General features: G+C 38.4%; 1 protein-coding gene across 3 annotated transcripts; it reads right to left on the reverse strand.

The window, feature by feature from the left end:
* Positions 1 to 1,257: 1,257 nt before the first annotated feature.
* On the reverse strand, positions 1,258 to 22,687 carry adgra1a (adhesion G protein-coupled receptor A1a). Of its 3 annotated transcripts, XM_051913896.1 has the most exons (7): positions 22,358 to 22,687; positions 21,691 to 21,846; positions 12,863 to 12,990; positions 10,962 to 11,085; positions 7,118 to 7,269; positions 6,079 to 6,174; positions 1,258 to 5,874 (listed from the first exon to the last, which is right to left on the reverse strand). In XM_051913896.1, the coding sequence occupies exons 2-7, from the start codon at positions 21,691 to 21,693 to the stop codon at positions 4,404 to 4,406; spliced, it is 1,974 nt and encodes a 657-aa protein (XP_051769856.1). In that variant the 5' UTR covers positions 21,694 to 21,846; positions 22,358 to 22,687; the 3' UTR covers positions 1,258 to 4,403. The 3 variants fall into 3 exon arrangements, with proteins under 3 accessions (XP_051769856.1, XP_051769858.1, XP_051769859.1); XM_051913898.1 differs by lacking the exon at positions 22,358 to 22,687 and having other exon boundaries at positions 21,691 to 22,278; XM_051913899.1 differs by lacking the exons at positions 21,691 to 21,846; positions 22,358 to 22,687 and adding an exon at positions 7,368 to 8,739 and having other exon boundaries at positions 12,863 to 12,887.
* Positions 22,688 to 23,136: the final 449 nt, after the last annotated feature.

The raw sequence follows: 23,136 nt of genomic DNA on the forward strand, positions 1-23,136 counted from the left end.
AGTCACAACCCTTCTAAAACCAGCCTGCTAAACCAGATATGACCATGCTAGTAGACCATCTTAAGACCGGCCAACCAGCTTAGGATGGTTTTAGCTGTTTATTATTATTATTATTATTATAGTATAGATTTGTTTGTCAACAGAATGTTTTAGTTAAATTTAACTATTGCCACGGTGCACATTTCATCCTCGCTATAATTACGAAATCAAAGAATCCTTTGATAATGAACAATTTGTTAGTAATTTTGTTGAAGAGATTAACACTGCCACAGTCTTGGCACCAAATACGGACTAAAACCCATCAGCTCAGACAAGTCATCCCATGACAAGCCCAAATAACTCCCTGCCCTGAGCCGGTCAAGCCTATATTCTGTCGGACAGTGTTGAAATCCACCAGCAGATGGAAGTGAGGAGCAGCTCCCCTGCAGTTCTGACGCGATTGGAAGCGAAGGCGCTCATCTCCACAGAACATTTTAACGACAACACCCAATGGGTTATTCAGTGAACACAACATTGCTTATTCGCATTTAGCCGTGTGAAATAGTTGTGTGGATTGAATGCATTTTGGTGTTTGTCTTCCACTTCAACAAATGACCTGTTTGCCCCTGCATTCTTCTCCTTTTCTTCTTGATCTGAATTCTTACGTAGACTTAAGGCCTCTTCAATTAAATATAAAGGGCTTTTTTGTGTTTCAAGAAGTCTACTAGTCGGGACCTCAAGAAGCCTTGTGGGCAACTAAGTGTTGCAGCAAATGTTCAGTATAAAACATTGAAAAGTTCCCAAACATGTACCAGCGGTAATCTCTCACAGCTGTTGAGTTGGAGTCTAAAAACTCCTATAGTGGTTCAGTTAGGACAAGCTGGCAGTTCTTCATCATCTCTTGGTTCCTACAGTTCCAAGCTGATGTCAGAGACCTTGACAACAGAATGCGTGAGCAGGGATCAGCTGCAGAACGGGGAGGACTGATGAATAAACAATCGTCCAGGCCCTGCAGCTCTGAAGACTGTCAGCAAGAGCTGAGACGCAGCCACGATAAGCACACGCCCGACTCAAGGCGAAGGCGATGCCTTTTCTTCCTGACGAATTCAGGGATGATTTTGACAAAGCGCACTGGCCTTCACACAACACTGCGAATGGGCGGAATGAGAAATAGATCTAGTTAGGGAAGCACTCAGGCAACTTTGGGCATTATGCATTGCATTTTCGCACAATACTTTGAAACCTCTAGAAAGAGAGAGAGAGAACAGGAACACAGCATCAGGTGATAAAATACATTTATTGGAAATTGTGACATGTAAAAAAAAAAGAAGAAAAAAAGGCTTTGGGTCAGGTCAGAGCACAAATCACGTACTCAAAAAAAATCACTGCAGTTCTTTCATATGCTATAAATGACAGGTGGGTCATGTGGGTGAAGATAAAGCACAACACATGGCAAATCAGGCAGCTAGACAAAATTCATTTCCTCCAGGGATTCAAGGGAGGGCTTAATAGTATCCATTTGCTACACATCTGCAGAAGCATGGGTTGGCTGGTGAGGGGCATTTCGAGTTAAAAAAAATATTTTATTATTATTATTTGGTGACACACTCTGGGGGACAATAGCCAATATTAATTCCATGCAAATTTATATCTTGTGTGGTTGTACTTGTGAAAAATGTAACATGATCCCTGAGCTCACAAAGAAACACAACAAAGAATTTTCCAGATGTTCCACAAGACCCTTCTGTTGGCATTCTGATTAAATAATGGCACATAGTATCAAAAACAAAATGAGACAAATACGACCACATGGTATTGAAAAAAAAAAAAAAAAATTATATATAACCCCTTAAATGTGCACAGAAACAAGTAGTTATTTGCAGATTTCTGTGGTCATGTGTTTATCTTAATTTAAGAAGAATTAAATAGAATAAAATAGAATATGCTCACCAAATCACATATTAAGTTTAATGAAAAGACAAAGTTGCATCTGCACCTGATTTATAATATATAAGTTGGTGCAGATGCAACTTTGTCGTCTTTTCAAAATGAAAAAAAGTAAATCAAGAATAATTAACATTCAATAACCAAATTACATATAAAGTTCAATGAAACCAAGAAAGCCAAAACTGATGATCAACAGTTTTACTGAAAAATAAATCTAATTTACATAATGACACTCTTCAGTGACTTACTTTTTAGTTGCATTATGTAAATTTTTATTCATTTCTTGAATCAAAATTCAGTAAAATATTTAAATATTGCACGCCTAATGTTTCAATGAACTTACTATATGATTTACCTATTTTTAATCAATGTGCCTGATAATCAGGGCTTAATAATAATAATTAACTTTTTTTGCTCACCAGCCACTGTGACTAGTGGTTTTTCAAAGTTACTAGCCACTCAGCATTTAAACTGGCCACAATTTTGACATTGATACCATGGGGAAAAAAAATATCTATATGGCAGTTAACATTATCTCATAATTTGGCAGCAGGTATATTAGGCTGCTGTCACTTTAAGACCTGATGCTTGGATCCATTATACTGTTACACATTCGTTTTCTTTCTCAACTGTTTATGTTCACTTAAACCATAACTGACTGTCATGTGAATACTTGAATTTGGACATTATTTTGTGTGTATTTAAATGTTTAAGCACAATAAGCAGCGAAAAATAACTCAATTTAGTACTGAGAGGCGGCTTTATGTGAGTGCAATTTGGGTGTGAGCACAAAATCTGCAGGAATGAGTAAAATTGTGCACAATATGCGCAATCCCACACCAAAATTCAAGCGCTGTAACACCAACAATATTCATCCGGAGAAAATGAAACGAATGAACAAGGGGAGGCTGAAAATGAGTATTGGAAGGGTTTCAGATATTTCAGTATCGATATGTATTGAAATCACTACATTGCACTTAGTTTATTATTTCAGATGACTTTTTAAAATACTACAATTGAAAAATGTGTGTGTGTGTGTGTGTGTGTGTGTGTATATATTTCAACTCACCAGTAGGAGTGACTGTGTTAAACGCCACTGCTGAAATCCACCCGGATTTGGCAGCTTGGTGGGCGTTAATGTCAAGTTAATTTTTTTTTGCTTTTTGTCTTAATGGAAGCTCATCAGTCAAATGAGCAGTGGGTATTATGTTAAAATCAGACATTTTCTATGAGCAAGGTGAGTTGGCACAGTGATATAAGCTGTTAATGAGTCTCCTTTCTTCTAATGTAGAAAGTGAAGCCCTCGATTATTGGCTCAGAATAAATACCATGAGTGTTTCCAGTAAGCTAAGATGCTTTCCTGTCAATCACATGAATGTATGTAGCTCATTAGATGTGTAAATGATTGCTTCCTAGATTATAGTGAACATGCTTTAGTGCAACGTAAGACTTTTGATCAATGCAAAACTGACGGGTTCTGTAAGGCCATTGACTTGAACTGATTGCACCTTATCGTCAGTAACTAAATACTGTATGTGCATACATCACATGTGCAGTTCAAAATGCATTCTGACTGGGCACCTGTCTTCATGATTTGTCACCATGGAAACACAGGGAGACTATTTGTTTGCTGTTTTTATGTCTGTAGAAGAAAAAAAAAATGACAGCTTCGTTTTGACAACCACACACCATTATCCACATATCACAGACTGCTTGGTACTTTGGGGTAGATCTCAGTTTTAAAAGTCTTATTTTAATTATTGTACTATTTGGCACATGTAACTCACATACTATATGCTCATTGATTAATCTTAACTTCCTTAGTGATAATTCACAGTTTTCTTTAAAAGTGAAAATCTAATTAAGTGCTGGTGTTTTTTTTACACTTGGCGATCATTTAGAGTTTTTTTACTAAAATACAAAATGGAAATGTGGGAGATTTTGTCTCTGAAAGAGAGAACTAATCTTGCACGAATGGAAATCTTGTTATCTGGTATATACACACAAGCATGTTGTCACATGCAAATAGACACAAACACATGCACTCGCTTCTTTCTTACCTGCTAAACACACACACACACACACACACACACACACACACACATCCACAACAACATAATTGCACATTATGTTACCATACCCAAAAAACACATGTACAAAAATCAGTTTGATTATAAAAGACCATCCAAATTAAAATGTATGGCATGTGATCTTTGCTGCCATATCAAAATGGCAAGAGAACCAACCTAATGGAGCAGGGATGAGACATGAAATGAAGTCTGAGAAGAGGTAAGCAGAGGTTCAAACCTCTTTAAAGGGGAAGAGAAGGTATATGGGGCGGGTGAGAGAGGGAAGTCACAGCAGAGGGACTACACAGTAGCTTAGCTCAGAGAAGAGAGGGCCTTTGGGTAACAGCCCTGGGACTACACAGTAGTTTAGCTCAGGCGAGAGAACAGGTTAGCACATCATTCACAAGCCTACACGGTTGTCTCGTTTTTCCAAGGTCCAGTCCTAATGTTACCTGTGGAATCAGAGGTAAGTAGGTAGTCCTCCTGCTGACTACTGTTCCGACTCAGCGTCCCTCTCCGGCTGAGGGTGCCTTTCCTGCCAAGCGTGGCCTGGGAGCATGACAGAGGTGCCCGCGGAGGTGTTATATCCAAGTGCAGCATGGCTTCGTCCTGTTTATCTGCCATTTTTGTGCAACTGTACATCAGCGGACCCATGTCAGGATCCTCCGCCTGGCAAGGGCTGACAAACGGTTCAGCTTTAGGGCAGCATATGCTTGAGAACGGGTCTGCTTTGGCACAGCACATGTGTCTGTGGCAGGAGAGCTGACTGTCCAAGTGCCCGCTATGGCAGGAGAGGCTATCGTGAAGGCTGTGCGAGGCCAGACTCTCGAGGTGAGGACTAGGACTGGGGCAGCGCAGCTGGTTGTCCGGATGGGGGCTGTGACAAGAGAGTTGAGTATCCAAGTGTGACGTGTGGCAGGTGAGAGGGTTGTCCAGGTGTACGCTGTGGGGGCTGTCCAAATGGGAGCTGTGCACGCTGCCATCCATGCTGGTGGAGGTCATGTGGTAAGAATAGTCCCTGAGGCAGGGCCGAGGTCGGTTGAAAGAGCGAGTCTTAGACCTGTCCTTTAGGCAGCTTTGCAGGGGAAGGGTTGGCCGGGGCAGTTCATCAGGGAGGGACTGTGGACGGGTCACATTCCCGATCAAGGAGGAGGGACTGTGAAGCGTGGCACAGCAGGTGCTTGTGTGGTTTTGGGTGGAAGGCAGAGTACCCAACTTACAGTGCGGCGATGGGGAGTGGAGGTGCGGGGAGAGCAGAGGTTTACCCAGGCAGGACGAGTCGACCTGGCAATGGATTTGGTTCTGCCCATGGGACGGGGTATGGCTGTGACTTTGGGTGGCGGGGACAGCGTTCCCCGCCGCTTCCCCATTGACTTCCACCTTTGGTTTGTTGGGGCAACAGGCCCACCACCGGTGCCACACGTCATCACGTTTTGCACAGTGCTGAATCAGCAGAAAAAGCCCCAATGTGACTGAAAATGCTCCGTACAGGCAGCTGAAGATCATGTCTAGAAAATGGCCCTGTGATACAGCCAGTGCTCCGAAAACCCAGGTGGCCAGGAAGAGGAAGAGCGTAAAGGCGGTGGCCCTCAGCTGAGCTTTGAAAGAGTGCTCATTGGCCAACATAGAGGCTGTGATGGCTGTGCAGCCTGTGTGATCACCGTGCTCACCTGGCTCTCCACTGACGGCGTGGCAGTGGCCAATTTCAGCCGCGGCTAGACGCTGCTGTTCTTCGGTCATGGCCTTGAGCTCGTACTTGCGCTCCGGGTGCCGCTTTAGCTGCACGAATGTGCACAGAAAGTAGATGCACATTACCAAGACCAAGAAGGCAGTGGGTCCATAGAAGCCCCCCAGACTGGGCTCCCAGGCCATCCAACAGCTGCAGCACAGACAGAGACAGTGATTCAACTGACAGTGTCGTTACCACTCACATCTAATTACAGACCTCATGGTAATTTGTAGCATCAATTAAGACATCTCCTGGAATCAGTGACATTTGTTATTTTTACTGGCATACTAAAAATGGAGTACACATATTACAATTGACAGCTAATTGGGCACTACCAGTAAATATGATACTTACTAAGGAGCGTCATCTCTGCTGCCATAGTTTTCCAAGCTAACAGCAGCCGTAACGCCCACTATGATTAGGGGTACCCCACCACTGACCAGATAAAACCTGACAAAGAGGTCAAAGAGGAGAAAATGGGGTTTAAAAAAAAAAAAAAAAAAAAAAAACAGATTTTCATTTTGTTTTACAAGGAATTTCATATCTGATGAAAATTATACTTTTCTAGGGATGGCAGTTGTAAAGTATCGAATTTTGGTTCCCTAATGTTTGTTTGTTTGTGAGGAAAATATAATGCATATTTTTGATCTATCTAATCAATCAATCAATCTATCTATCTATCTATCTATCTATCTATCTATCTATCTATCTATCGGCTTTTAAAACTATAATACTAACTTTCTATTAAGGTTTCCTCAAGCCAACATCAAAGTTTGTTCACAAACTTTACTCCTCTAGTTTAAGATCAATAATGAATCATTATTAATCATAAAATCCTTTTTACTTGACTGAACATTAATATCAAACCACATTCTTAAAAGAAAAAAATATACACTACTGTTCAAAAGACTGGGGTCAGTAGAATTTTTAAAAAGAAATGAATACTTTCATGCAAAAAGGAATTTCTAGTTCAAATAAAAGCTGTTCTTTTGAGTCCTGAATAACAAATGTATCAGTTTTCACAAAAATATTAAGCAGCACAACTGTGTTCAACATTGATAATAATAAGAAGAAACATTTCTTGAGCACCAAATCAGCATATTTGAATCATTTCTGAAGGATTATGTGACACTAAACACTAGAGTAATGGCTTTGCCATAACAGGAATACATTACATTTTAAAATATATTAAAATAGAAAACAGTTATTTTAAAGTGTAATAATATATCACAATATTACAGTTTTTATTGTATTTTTGATTTTAAAAAATGCAGCCTTGGAAAACATTAGAGACATTACATACTAAATGCTCCTGAATTTTTTGAAAAATAAACCCAGTTCTTAATTAGAATTCTCAATCATTAGTAAATTCAGGGGCATTCATTCTGTGTACCTGAAAATGGTGGCTTTAGGGCGTGGTTGTGTGGGAGGGTCCCTGTCCTGAGGTATGGGCGGAGCCTTGGACACCTCCTTGCAGATATTCCTGGCAGTGAAGAGCAGCCAAAGCATGCTAGAGAGGGAGGAGTAGTGCAAGATAATGCCAACCTGTCAACAGACAAGATGAAACATTAAACATTGAAAGCTCACTCTTAGAGAGCAGACTGGCACAGAAAACCTAAACAGAAGTGTGTGTGTGTAGCCACCTTGGTGTGTGAGGAAGGATGCACTGAGGGGGAGTTTGAGGTAATCCTCCTCAGACAGTGAGGTCATGCTGTTGTCCTCTTTGCTCCAATGCACTTACTGCATCCAAGAAACCTACCCATCCGTTCATATATGAAATGCATTGTGTTTATGTGAGCCACTGGATGTAAATTATTATGTGCTGTGAGTATCTGTCATGTTTTTTCAATTAATTGTGTAAATGTATAAAAAAATGAATGTGAAATTCCCTTCTTGTTTACATCTAGGAAAATGTAAATACTGTCACGTAAATATATTAAATACTATTTAATATTAAACTAAATATTTAGATTATGCAAATGATTCCTAAGCAATGTAAATGGAATGATCTAGCAGGAATGCTTCCAGAAACCACACAGGTTTACGCAATACGAAGAACACTTTTTCCAAACTCTTAAACAGTTTTCTTTTTCAACATACAGCTTGACACAGCGGTTAAGCACCAAAACACTTCACACAGGTCTCGAAATCAACTCAATCTACCATAAAAGCAAACATTCACACCTAAAACACTTCAACCTTAAAAACACTTCAACCCAGTAGAAGTACAAGACTATTTCAGGCACACTACTGTTCAAAAGTCTTGGGTCTGTGAGATTTTAATATGTTTTTGAAAAAAGTCTCTTATGTTCACCAAGGCTGCGTTTATTTGATTACAAAATACAGTAAAAACTGTACTTATGAGATATAACTATTTTAATTAACTGTTTTACTCCATTCAGCAGCCATTACTCCAGTCTTCAGTGTCACACGATCCTTTAGAAATCATTCTAATATGCTGATTTGGTGCTCAAGAAACAGTGTTGTGCTGCTTAATATTTATGTGGAAACCATGATAATTTTGTTCAAGATTCTTTGATAAATAGAAAGTCTAAAAGAACAGCATTTATTTGAAATAGAAATCTTTTGTAACATATACTGTAAATGTCTTTACTGTCACTTTTGATCAATTTAATGCATACTTGCTGAATAAAAGTCTACATTTCTTTAAAAAAAAAATGACCCCAAACTATTGAATGGCAGTGTATCATGTATTTCAGATTTTTTACAATCTAGCACTGGATCATATATGGAATAAACCTCAAATGTTCAACAAATGTTGTAAATGTTTCCTTTAACATTAATCATTATTCATATTTTGTGACATGAGAACATTTGATCACCGAAATACAACAAAATTTACAGACTTGGATGAGCTAATTTTTCTGCATCCGTCATGACTCCTGTTTATCAGACAAAGATGGTGTGCACTTCATGGCGTGCCTTCCACATCCTTCCCTCTGATGCCCACCACTTTCTCTGGGCCCATGCCTGCTTCTTTGAGAAGGCATTGCACTGCACAACAAAAATCAAGAATCTACATTTATCCATAAAATACATCCATACACAATAAGCACAGATATGGACACAATGCTAGTCAAATCAGCAACATTTAGCCACAATTGCTCATCTACATCACACTGTTTGTCCAGCTCTGGCTATACACCAGGAAGGGAAATGAGTGGCAGTGTCCCATTCAACTGGCCAAATGTTGGCATATTTCACATCATTTGCTCTCTGTCTTCACCTGGCACAAGTCTTCCTTTGACATCATCCAGCAATGAAACACTACATTTTGTATTGTGTGACTCAATTACAGGTTCCTCCAATCAAACTTCCTCTGTCAGCCATGATTACACACATTAACATTACTGATCATGAAATTTAGAATTTAAAGGGTTAGTTCACCCAAAAATGACAATTCTTTCATTAATTACTCACCCTCATGTCGTTCTACACCCATAAGACCTTCGTTCATCTTCGGAACACAAATTAAGATATTTTTGATGAAATCCTTGAGGTTTTTTATCCCCTATAGACTGCAATTTAACCACCACTTTCAAGGTCTAGAAAGGTACTAAAGACATAGTTAAAATGCTGGCTCAGTATTGGCCGACGCTGTTCAAGTGAGCAGCACGCCGCATGCGTGTGATGCTGACGCAGGAGTCGGCCATTAATGAGTCAGCGTTCTGAAGTAGAACCTGGAAGTGCTGAATGTAAACAACATAGGAGAATGACAAAGAAGAGAAGATATTGTTGAATAAAGTCATTAATTTTGTTTTGTTTTTGCACACAAAAAGATCGTGACGCATCCGAGCTTTATAATGGCAGTGAACAGGACCAATGAGTATGAGCTGAAGAAAATGCTTCCATCCACATCCATACATCATAAATGTGTACTCCACACGGCTCCGGGGGGTTAATAAAGGCCTTCTGAAGCGAAGCGATGCTTTTTGTGTAAAAAAAATATCCATATTTAAACCGCTTTCCGTATTCAAGTTACGAAGAAAGTGTAAACTGGCGTCGCGTCAGTTACACTTTTTCCGTAAGTTGAATAGGGAAGGCGTAGGACATAGCGTAAGCTTTTTTAACTTCAATAATTTTTACACTTTCTTCATATTTTGAATACGGAAGGCAGAAGCTAGATATTTTACTTCATAACTTGTTTAAATATGGATTTTTTTTACACAAACGCATCACTTCGCTTCAGAAGGCCTTTATTAACCCCTCGGAGCCGTGTGGAGTACAAGTTTATGATGGATGGACGTGGATGGAAGCATTTTCTTCAGCTCATACTCATTGGTCCTGTTCACTGCCATTATAAAGCTCGGATGCGTCAGGATATTTATTAATATGTCTCCAATTATGTTCATCAGAAAGAAGTTATATACACCTAGGATGGCTTGAGGGTGAGTAAAGCTTGGGCTAATTTTCATTTGAAAGTGAACTAATCCTTTTATGAGGGTGAGTAATTAATGACAGAATTTTCATTTTTGGGTGAACTAACCCTTTAATTGAAAATCCCTGAATTTGAATTGAGGTAGCAAATAGGATGCAGAACTGATGAACTCGAAAATTCATGTAGAAAAATGTATGAATGTAATTTTGGATTGGGATGGATGGATGGATTTAGTTTATATATTTATTCAGATTTGATACATGTACTGATGAACACTTTATTACCCAGAATGCATCATCTGCACATTCAACTCACAACCCTTGATACATTTTACAAATTACTTTTTTCACATTTTTAATGTGAAAGAGGAGGAATTTGACAGTCATCACTGCCCTGGTGTATATATACTGTGAACAGGCCACATTTCAAATGCATATTCATTATGCGTCCAGTCATAAACCTGATGCTTTTAAACCTAGAGCTTTACTGACAGTGAATCAACTGCTGTCATTAAGTAAAATATGTTTAATAAGCATGCAGTAAACATAATCAAATTAATCTAACTCACTGATCCAGGCTGGAAATGGTCTGTGATGAAGGAATAAGTGCTACACTTTGAAAGGCTATGGCAATCCTAGAGCCCCGGTGCATTAGCCTCTCAACACTGAGCAGCCCTGCCAAACAAAGCCCTCTGTGCCTTAGTAAATGGCGACCATGCTAATTCAGGAGTCAAAGAGGCCATATGCTAGTGACTCTGAGCTGAGAGCCACAGACACAGGGCATGAATAATGTGGTTCACTCAGGCCAAAGAAACAGGGTAGAGAACTGGGAGACTTACCACTTGACAGATCACAGGGTACTTGATCTGGTTGATGCCTCCTGCAAACACCCCAAACGTCATGGCAGTGTGGAAGAGGAAGTTGAGGAGCATGTGCCATCCTTTCCTGCTGATTCGGATTATGCTGCAGAGACACACACACTCAAATCAGATGAAGAGACAGTTGCGCCATGAGTAATGCATCAACAGCTAACTACTGAAGGGAACAAGTAACTGCCTTTGAAGCACAATGCTATGACTAAAGAATCTCTTTGACCCTGTCTGCAAATTGTCTTAAAGTAGAGTGGCTTACGAAATTTGGCACCAACCCTCTAAGGTTAGAAGTGGCCCCCTCTCCACAGAGCAAGCATTACTCACTGAAAATAACTGTGACAGTCAGGGGTGATGATACTATAAATATTGGCGGTCTGACTCAGGATCACAGCACCATCATTGCAGTCTGTCCCAAAAACAATCCCTACTGTGACCTTCCAGTGTTAGTACTGGTGCTACAAATGACTACTGTATGTTTTCGGTGGAGGAAAGCTTTAGACTTTTTTTTTTTATCTGAAGCATATGGTTCAACAATACAAAGAGGCACCATGTAAAACCTTTCGCTAGTAAACTTCATTGCTGAAATTCGGCTGCAGAAATACACAAATATATTATGACTGTATTGCATTTTGGTTGATATTAGTCATTTTTATTTATCAGTACCAGAAGGACTATAGATATTTATTGGCCAACGTTTATTCAACTGTGGATTCATTTCAAACTCATCTCAGCTCCAAATTATCCTTGTTTATTTATCCATTTATAAGTGTAATTATTCATACTGTGTCCTGCATCAAGCCTTTGAGTTTATACACACATTCCACACACAAACACTCTTATATAACAACCAAGTCTTTTTAAGGACAGTCAAGCAGCAAGCATCCCAAAAATCCCACCTCTATTATAATTCTTGTTCTTCTCATTCAAACAATGTTTTCTACAGAAAATTTCAAAAGTAATATTTATTCATCTGTCATTCTACACACTGTAAAAAAATTCCCTGTTAAATTTATGGTAAAAACCTGGCAACTGTGGTTGCCAGAAATTCACCGTAAAAATACTGTGACAATGTTTCCAGTTTTACAGTATGCCTGTATATTTTACAACTTATAATCGTATATTTTGTTAAATGATATCATGTTAATATACCTACTTAGCTACCAAAATCTGCCTTTTTAAATTAAAATGTACTAATAACCACCACAATAATACAGGTACAATAGAAAGCCACATGATGAATCAAAGTTCAGTTCATTGTAAGCCTGTTTATAAAACATGCTCAATACTTAATTTTTGTATATAGATGGTGCACAGGGTCATACATACAAAGACAAAACACCATCAGAGTAACACACATCACACTAAAATAATGCAAAAACATGAACTAAATAACATAAAATGTAACAAATCACACTAATGTAAAATATATTACTGAAATATTTATAAAAAAATGTAATCATATGTGATGCGTAATGCAGGGACTTCTGGGAATGTCCTTTTGCTGTTTTTTTTTTTTTTTTACAATAAATTATATGGTAATTCATAGTTTTTACTTGCAAATAACATAACTTCGACAGTTTTTTTACAGCAAAATTGCGATGTTAAACCATTTACAGTTTTTCAGCGTATATGGTAAAGGTAACTTACAGTTTTTACTGTCATTTTGATCAAATTCAGATTTGGTGAGCATAAGAGACTTCTTTCAAAAAATCTTACTGACCCCAAACGTTTGAACTGTAGTGTAAATGATATAATATCAGCAAGAATTTCACTATCAGTGCATGCTCAACTCTAATGAACTAATCATTATTTTTTTCAGATCTATGCTGTATATTATAATTTATGGTGCAGCTTAATTAAGTACATACCTGTGGTGTACAATGTATGTCATGATAGAAATCAGCAGGCAGAGCAACATCACTGCAGTGCAGGCGTACACCACTGGGTGCAGATAATCCCCTGGATATGGAGGAAAGGACAGCACCCTCTTTAAATCCTGTCAATAAAATCAGAATAAGGGATTACTTTTTTAAAAAGAACATGTCACATGATAAAAATGCAATTGTCTTTGTATTGTATATGTGAATCTCCCTAATGGCGGCAGCCTGCTAATTTGTTTCTATATATTAATGAATGAATATTGTTAGTGTTCATCTTTGGTTGCAGACTTTTAACTGACTCTTCATACCATTTTGTTCATGTAGTGCTTGAAAAAGTCAGTCTCTTGGTGATGAAGTGTGTGATGGTACAGATGCACAACATGAATAAAGTTGCTGGATTTAAGAAACTGACCAGTAAATAAGTTGTATCTATTTAAATGTGAAATAAGAGGAAGAAAAGGGGGTGAGTGGGAGGGGGAGATAGGAAGAAAGAAAAAAATAGGAGAGCATTGTCCCTGTGAGTCAAAGACTACGCCCCCATACACATCAATCTCTTTCAGCATGTCTATTTTATCACCCAGCCCGAAGATCTCCTTTGGTGTGTGCCTGAAGGGCTCCTTCCCCTCTGGAAAGCAGCACCACAGATGAACATGCATGTCTTTACACTCCAACAGACTGAATACACTCTACGTTCAACATTAAAACAGCCACTTTCCCTTAGTCTCTATCTTTAAATGTGTGAATAATATGCAGACCTCATTCAACACTTCCTTCAATCTTCTCTGGGAGTACAGGCATTTATATTTAGGTCAAAAGAAATCATCAGAATGTTATTATCCACAAGATTGCCCATTTCAAAAATAAAAGACAGCCTTTAACTACAGTAGGACATATAAATTTGAACCACGAAGGTATTATCTATGAAAAAAAGCAACGTGCATATTGAAATTATCATACAATGAAAAGCAAATGTAACCCTAAAATAGTATATGATTTAGCTTCACTGTATTTTTTGCACTTGGATCCATTATGCCCTGTCTCCCAGAGTGCATGTCTGCTTCAATCCAAGGTGAGATCAGCACAATTGCTGCCCATTAATCAGTTTCCCATAAAGCATCAGTCAGCGTCACATTATTGATCCTTTGACCTCAGTTCTTCAGCAAAGATACCATACCTTTAATGCCCTAAGACATCAAACCACTGTTGCACTGAAAGTTAATGCTGATTAGTATCAAGTCCTTTAGTGCCCCAAAGCATCTGAGAGAAAGTCATTTCAAACAGTGTGTCCACAAAACATTTATCAAGGCTTTGGGGTACGCTATAGTCAGAATTTTCTCTAAATAAAGATTTAACCAATGTCAACTCACTACAGGAAAATCTAGGAATTTCACTGAATGCCTGTATAATATAGGCCTATTAGTAAAAGCAGTGTTTGTCACCCTTTTAGGATATTTATTTGATATCAGTAGAGCCAGCCAAAGTTCTTGTTGGTACACCAAAGATTTGCTTTAAAGAATTCTCAAAATATCAAGTCAAATTACAATCTGCCATTAGGACTGGGTAAAAATAAACTCCAGCTGATGTCAGTGGTGATTAGACATAGCATAGGCGACACTGCAGCCGCCCTGCATAGACACACACTCCATTGCTCATCCACCCATCCATTGCAGCTTGATGAGATTGTGCCCACTCTTCAAGTTCTGTGACCATCCATCCCTTTCACTGTCAATAAACTGTGTTTTAGTAAGTTTTCCAGGCAGAAGTTGCTTTCAAACTATATATATATATTACTGTTCAAAAGTTAAAGAAGTCTATTACATTCTTTAAAAATAAAAGTTCTTTATTGGCATTTATGGTTTCATAAAGAACCTTTCCATTCCACAAAAGGTTCTTCATACTGGAAAAAGGTTCTTCTGATTAAAAAAATGAATGTTCTTAACACTAAAAATAAAATAGTTCTTTTAAGAACTGTTCACTGAAAGGTTCTTATATTGTATTGCTGTGGAAACTCTTTTAGAAGACTGCATTTATTTGATCAAAAATACAGTAAAAAACAAACAGTAATATTGTGAAATATTAGCACATTCTAAAATAGAAAAAAAAAATAGAATTATTTGAAATAAAAATAATTTGTAAAATTACACATTTAAAGGCACAATATGTAAGATTTTTGGATTAAAATATCCAAAAACCATTACAACAATATTATATATTTTGCTGACTTGTGTACTTACATTATCCCAAATGTTTCCAAGAATGGTTAAATCCAGAGAAATAAGCAATTTTTCTGGCCACTGTCCGTGCGTCTATTTTGTAGAAACCATGGAAATACCAAAGATGCTTTTTAGATATTATGTTTTATTAGACAGGTGAGCAACTTTTTGGATGGAAATATTCATCGACAGAAAATTAATAATGTTATATAGCTCAACACAGCAAGTCTTATTGTTTAAATCTCATTTTCTTGATTTACAGCGAGTACCATGTTTTACCATGCCTAATATCGACCTAGCTTACTGCAGTGTGCATTAAGTGTCTCATAGCAGCCGCCGAGCAAACGCAGAGTAGCACTATAACAACTTCCAACACACAAATGTATCTAATATGATAAAACAGCACTGCTTTACCCCACATACGCTTGACCAGAAGAAGCGGAAGCTGCGACTGTGGCGTAATAAAAGTTCCGCTGCTCTCTGTTCAGTCCTACTCAGCCCTGCTCTGCTTCATACTACAGTAACATTAATAATCTCATCCATGAACATGATTTCTGCCCGAGTCCCGTCCTGATTCTTTTCCACCGCCTGTAGACGTAAAAGACAACACCTCCCATGATTCCGCAAAATCAAGGCATCATCAAGCTACGCCTTTGTTTTGAATAAGCGACCTCTAGCAGCAAAAATTTACATATTGTGCCTTTAATGCATCCTAACTGAATAAAATTATTAAATTATAAAAGCACATTTTAATGGTAGTGTAGATCTATTTCTCTCACGCTCTCTCGCTCTCTTTCTCGATACTAAATTTCTCCACCGATACCAATAGCCAATTATTCAGAATGCTAACTGCCGATGCTGATACCTGTTATTTTATAACTGTTAATGGGTTATTGTCGTTCAGCACGATTCAGCACGAGAGATTTTCTTCACACACAGTATGAATCCGACACATATTTCTGCACTCATTTGATTGCCAGGATATAATCAGCCCTGATTATCGGCTGTTTTTAAGCAATCGACCAATGGTGAAAATAATAGCTTTTACATCAGATCAGTGCATCTCAAGTATAAATAAAAATATAAAGTCAAACCAAAATGTATTCAGACACCTTGAACATTTCATTCATTATTACAGTTTATTCACTATAGTTTAAAAAATGGTAATACAATATGACAAGATCTCAGAGTTAAACTGTGTCAGAAAAAAATAATCTTAATTATGTCAGATAACACTTAAGCAAAACATGGTCAGGTCAAAGTGTCTGAATAATTTTTGGTTCCAAATTTTTATGAGTTTTACTGGTAGTCCACTGTATGAAGAATTTTTGGGTATAATATGTCACAGTTTACTTTATTTTGCTTTTCTCACTTACATAAATGAACTATAGTGCCCTGCACCCACTAGTAAAAAAATATCAAAATATATATATATATATATATATATATATATATATATATATATATATATATATATATATATATATATACACATATATATATATATATATGTATTGAATCATGTGACTGAACCTGCTAAATTCGCTTCTCAATCTGAGGCCAGTTGCATAAACATAGCCGCTAACTTAAGACTGTGTCTTAAGAACTAGTCTGACCAACAAGCAGTTAATTATAGCTAATCTGTATTACTTTTCAAATTAGACCAATCTATCCTTTTAACATGACTGACTTAAAAAAAAAAAAGTTACGACCATTCTTGAAGAAAAAAAAATAGATGACTAACTTGTAAGACTACTCTAAGCAGTTTATGCAACTGGCCACTGGTCTACTCCAATCAGCAAGCAAGAAAAAAGGTCAGTGTATAAAGAGCGAGTGAGATGTCACTTCAGGTCTTAGCCAACGAGCATGCAGAGAGGAAGAGAATCATTAGAAAACTGTACGAGTCTGGCTCGTGCATCTGTTTCACCACTGACCAGAGAGAAGGATAATACTTAAAGGGTTAGTTCACCCAAAAATGAAAATGATCCCATGATTTACTCACCCTCAAGCCATCCTAGGTGTATATGACCATCCTCTTTCAGACGAACACAATCGGAGATATATTTAAAAATATCCTTGCTCCTCCAAGCTTTATAATGGTAGTGAAGTGGGGGGGGGGGGGTCACATTTTGAAGTAAAAAAAAAAAAAAAATGCACCCATCCACAATAATAGTAATCCATACAGATCCAGTGGATTAAGGCGGGCGTACGCGGTGCAATTTTTGCTGTCGTACGAGCTCGCAGGCGATTTTTTTCAAGCGCGTGGAAATCATTGATGCTCGTTTGGTCGTTTCGTGTTCGAGCAGAGTACCTTACAAGCACTTCGCAACCTCCCGATCATTTTTAAACATGTCGAAAAAGTTTGGGAGCTATCGGTTTGAATTCGTGATGTGTGCGGTTGAACAAGCCAATTTGTCTATCTATCTGAACTTGACCAATCAGGAGCTAAGGAAAACAACAGAAGAAGAAAGACGACAGCACCACGGCAAATTTGGACCATTGAAAAGGAGTATAAACTTACTGAACTCTGGCAGGAACAGCGAGCGCTGTATGATGTGTCAAGCATTGTGTACTATGATATGGTCTTCCCAGAGATTATATTTTACAGCGGATCGCCCAAGAGCTACAGTTATCAGATGTGATGTTACCTATAGCTACAGCTATTGCTAGTTATAATGTATAACTAGGCTTTTTAATTCTCTCTCTCTCTGTCTCTCTCTCAAACACAGACAGACACACACACACACACACGGAACTTTGTGCGATTGCTTCGGAAATCGGCAGGTCGTAAAATCGTGTCGTATATCACTGCGTCCGTACGATTTTCAGATAAACTCACTCGTGACACGTGCGCGGACATACGATCTTCCGACCGTCAGAATTCGCACTGTGTACGCCCGCCTTTAATAAAGGCTTTTTAAAAGGCATATTTAAAACTATACATTCAAATAACTAGCTTCCGGCGGACGACCAAACGCATACTGCGCAAGTCAACTTGCGCCAAATTAATAACCCCCTGATGTGATGTATGACGCAGGATGTAGGAGTAGCATAAGCTTAGATGCCTCTCACGGTTCAAACAAATAGGGCTGGGCAACAAACTCGAGCTCCTCTTCTCTTATATCGAAATCCTCCGGCATTTCTCTTTAAAAAATTTCGTTTTACACTTCTAATTCATTTATTTTGCTCCATCCTCTGCGCTCCCGTCATCGCGTCATGCGTCGGGTCACGGGTTACTCTTCTGCCGCAAATCAATGCGTATGGCCTTCTGCCAAAAGCTAGTTATTATAGTTGTTTAAGTTTTAAATATGGACCACCCCCTCTTGTTTGGAGGAGCTTGGAGGAGCAAGGATATTTTTAAATATATCTCAGATTGTGTTTGTCTGAAAGAAGATAGTCATACACACCAAGGATGGCTTGAGGGTGAATAAATCATGGAATAATTTTCATTTTTGGGTGAACTAACCCTTTAATGTAATGAACTTAAAAGAGGACTCTAGCAGAAACTGCTACCATTCTGCACACTAACCCTCTTTCTTCAAGCAGTAACATTCCAGACCAGTCGAGAGCACATTTTGGAGGCAGAAGTGTAAATGCAATCACAATATCACAGACTTGCAAAAAGAAAACTAAATATACTATGTGGATGCTATAACTGATAAAACATGACATCTAAAATCAGTTTTAAAATGTGTGCCATTGAGAGACGAATTGTTGGGAGTTTTGAGAGGGTGAGCATATGAAAACTGACAGATCCAATTCTAAAGCAAATGGAGGCAGTGAAACAATGGGAAAGGACCGGCTGCTGTCACTAAGACACCATGCTTTCTCACTCAGGCTGTGCTTGGATTCAATATGATTAGCGAAATAGCTTCAGCCTATGGCTCTTAAATTGATTAGGGTACATTGTACATTCAGGGGCCAAAGTGATTGACACTTTTCTCACAGACGTATGAGGAAAGTGATATTTAATGAGGCACTGAAATTGATTGATCAATACAGCGCCTTTACAGCATACTACAAAGCTGAAACTGTTCAATTTCATAAAAAATGTTCATACTAATATGATGTTATAAATATTCCTGTGACTCCTCCATATTTAGGTCTTTGATGCATCTTGAGCATTAAGAGTGTTCTTGGCTTCTCCTTCTGTGTGCCTCAGTGAGCATGCTTATCTTAGAGACAAAACTTGGTCAATCAGTCTGCTCCAGTGCACAGACTCATCTTTCCAACAGAATATGACGGTTTGGGTTTGTTGCAGGCGTTTACAGATGTATTCATAAACATATACCAACTGTGCACACTCACATTTACACACATGTACAAATGTTGCAAACATACATGATAATATATAAAAGTCACAAGCAGATGCATCCACAAGGCCCATAGGCTTTCATGCACACATTCGCACATATTCTCTCTTTCTTCTCTCTCTCACACTTGGCACAAAACAAAAAGCAGTAAAACACCCATTATATAACAACCATCTTTGTATTCTTTCTACAAATACTGTTTAATATTCAAGATTTCCCTCCCGTATAAACAACTAAAATAAATTACCATATGATCTATAATTAAACTAACTTTAGTATGCAATTTAATTTTCATCTGCAATGTTGGTGGTAGGGAACTATGATCTTCACTGTAATCCTTGTGGAAAGTATGCACTTGTGTGCTGTTTAAAAGAGCTGTTCTGCACATCCCTTGCACTTTCATGTCCTCTGTAATCTGAAAAAGCTCTTTTGCAAGGTCTAATGGATAATGTGGTGCTCGGGAGAACATACTTTGTATTTTTACACAGCTCTCTGGAAAACTCGATTCTGATTGGTCACTGCAGTATTCAGCAGTCAGATATTTTTATATATGGACAATGCTGCATAACTGACCGCTCATTCAGGATATCGGTTTCCTATTTAACTTGTGTTCTCTCTCTCCACAGTCTCTACAAGAACGCTAATGAAATAATCAATATTTAATGTTCATTTATTTATGTCTATTAATATTTAAATATCTTCAGGGTGGTCATGACCACCTAATTTCTAGAAAACAGTAGAAGCTGGGATATTAATTAGAATAAAATATCACACCCATAAGGCACTACATAGACACAGAAAAACGATTAAATAGAAGCAGCACTGGGAAACTTGCTGCTGACTACATTTAAATGCATTTTGAGATCTATAGACATACATTTAGATAGGGATAGTAGGAAAATGCACTGATATTTGGGCCCAAACTACTTTGTTTCAACGGTTTTTGTATTAAATAAATAAATAATAAATAGCATGTTGGTCAGTATACTGTGTGCCAAACATGCACCCTGATCAGTTTAACCACTGACCAGACAGAAGGATAATGCTTAACGAACCTAAAAGTTTTAAGGGGACGGTTAAAAAAAAAAAAAAGAAGAAGGCTTGAGAAAAGTATACAAATGAGCCTTGTGATATGAGAGAATAAATATTATTTTTTTACCATGAAGTACACCCACGCAGTGGCATTTCTCAACATCAACACTCTGATCAGGTGATTCATGTGATTTCGCTGTTTAAAATGGTGGTTTGTTTAAAAAGAATATAATCTTAATCTTTTCGCCTGTCTCCTTGCAATATGTCCCTATTTTCAAAGCAAACCTACGCCCTTGCTGAGATCTATGTTGTTCAAAAATTATTAAATCAAGGCAATTTTTAACACTTGTCATTGACTGTAGGCCCAGTTGGTTCGGGTCTCTGTCCTTGGTGCTTAAAACAGATAAAGCGCTAAAGGCACTCTCCATGGTGCTGCTGTGATCTTGTGTGCTTTTTATACGGTGAAAAAAAAAAAAAAAAAAAAACGTTTGCCTGGTTGGTTGATACCAGTGACCTGATTGGCTGGATATCTGAAAAGAGGAAGCGGCGACAGCCGACGTCACACAGCCAATGTAGACGTCATAAAGCACACAATTAAAACCTCTATCCACGTCATACAACCTCGAGTATGCTATACTTCGGTGCTGGCACAGATAGAAACAGTGTAATCGAAAAACAAAGTAAAATCGCCTTTGCCTCAGGGATAATCAAGGCCACGGACACGCCACAGCCCCTTGTGATGATTAGCTGACAATGACAATTGATATTCATCGCACGCGCTCTCCAGCTTCCAGAGCCACCAGTGCGGTTACCCTCTGAGTAAATCCCTTCTACACAATCTCTACCATTTTCAGAGATTCAAAGACAGTGCATCGACTATACGTAATTGAATAAAGTTAATTTAACAGTGCAGCGATATTGAGCAAGCGCCTGGCACTACAACAAATGGATCCTCTTTCTCTGCCCCTGAGAAAATGCAACGTTAATCTATGATGCGATGCCATTGTGAGGCATCGCTTTAATTTCGTATATCACATCGGAGATCAATGCTACTGCCCACCGCAAACGCCCGTTTGTTTGGTGAAAAAACTCTCAATTCACGGCTGTTAGTACTAAAAAGGGAAACAGTTGGTCATATCACCGAAAGTTTTTTTGTGTGTGTGGATAACATATTAAGAGACACCAAAGTTTTTCCTCGTAACATGAACAGCCCTAAACTGTAACTAAAAATATAAATTAGGTGCTTGGAATCACTCACCATCAGATCCGCAAAGTTAAGGTCCAGCTTTAGTGCAATAGTATCAAGTATCACAGTCGGTTATGATGTGGCCATCTGGCGCGTGGCCCTTGTGCACGCGGAGAGAAACGGCATTCCGACAGGAGCTGAGGGGGGGTCATTCTCCAACAGGAGAGGCTGCAGAACATCCGAGAAAAAGCAAAAAACAAAGCGAACATCAACACGAACCATTCATCGTTAAAAGTAGGCTCAGAACTATTGAACTTAAGTCATTTGCGGCGATTTCCGTTAGGCACGTGCGCATTCGCCGTGACGTAAGTCTTTGTAAATATCACTCGTGCAAATGTTAAAGCACAAGCATCCGAGAAAAAGAGCAAGACGACCTCTTCACAACGTAGGCAGTGTAATACAGGTTTTAAAAATAGTCTTGCTGCTATTTGAGAGCCCTAAGAACGGTTTGACACTCTCGTGTCTCCAAAATCGTAATCCTATGACGAGCAAACAAAGCCAACACCCCTTACCTTATACCAAAATGGCACACTCAAGACTTTTATCGGAAAATGTTTTTAAATGAACGTAGGTGCGTGAATTCGTGAGCTACCCTATTTTGGGAATATCACTTACAGTATCAGAACGAGATTGCCAATATAGGCTACTATCTAAAACGTAACGTTTACTGCATCCTTACCTATTTTAAAGAGAGCAACTGGTGTCGTACCCCATCTTTACGTCCCGTTATCTGAAAGGCTTGACGAGCGTGAGCCCATGTAATATACTCCATCTCTAAGGAAGACAAAAATCAGGTCTTGGGTTGTGAACCGAGAACCGAAGAACCGGTTCCATTTTTCAAACAAAATAGCAGAACCAAATGATTTTCATGACGTTTGGTTCCGTTAACGGTTCTCGAATCTGCATTGTTCCGCCAGTGCAGAAGGAACACCGTGGTAAAATACTCTGACTGGGTTTCCCGTACTACCATGCACAGCAACACCGCCACTGAATCAGCAGGAGACATGCTACAGCGCGAACAATGTTTAACGAAAGAGCCGGTTCTTTTAGTGATTCAAAAACATATACAACAAGAAGCTAGTCCGATTCTCGAACAAATGACTCTTATGAGCCGGTTCTTTATACTGAATCAAAACACTTTTGATCATTGGGAGCTGTTACTGAAATTGTGACTCACTTGCTGAACCCCAAGGTAATACTTTCATTATGTCCGACTAGAAATGAACCAAGAACTGTTAGTAGGCTTGTGAGACTCAAACCAGACTTGTTCACATGATGCGTTTGATTGTAATCAGTAATATTTTACAAAAACAAATAAATGAATACATGACAGTGTTACCACATGTTTTGTATTCATTTGTCACCTCTAAGAACCTGTAAAAAAAAAAGTAGGCCTATTCGTAAGCAGACCTTTTGGATTAATTCTGATTTGGCTATCTGTTTCTGAAATCTGCAAAG

Source organism: Ctenopharyngodon idella, chromosome 12 (assembly GCF_019924925.1).
Source record: "Ctenopharyngodon idella isolate HZGC_01 chromosome 12, HZGC01, whole genome shotgun sequence".
In the NCBI taxonomy this organism is placed as follows: domain Eukaryota; kingdom Metazoa; phylum Chordata; class Actinopteri; order Cypriniformes; family Xenocyprididae; genus Ctenopharyngodon; species Ctenopharyngodon idella.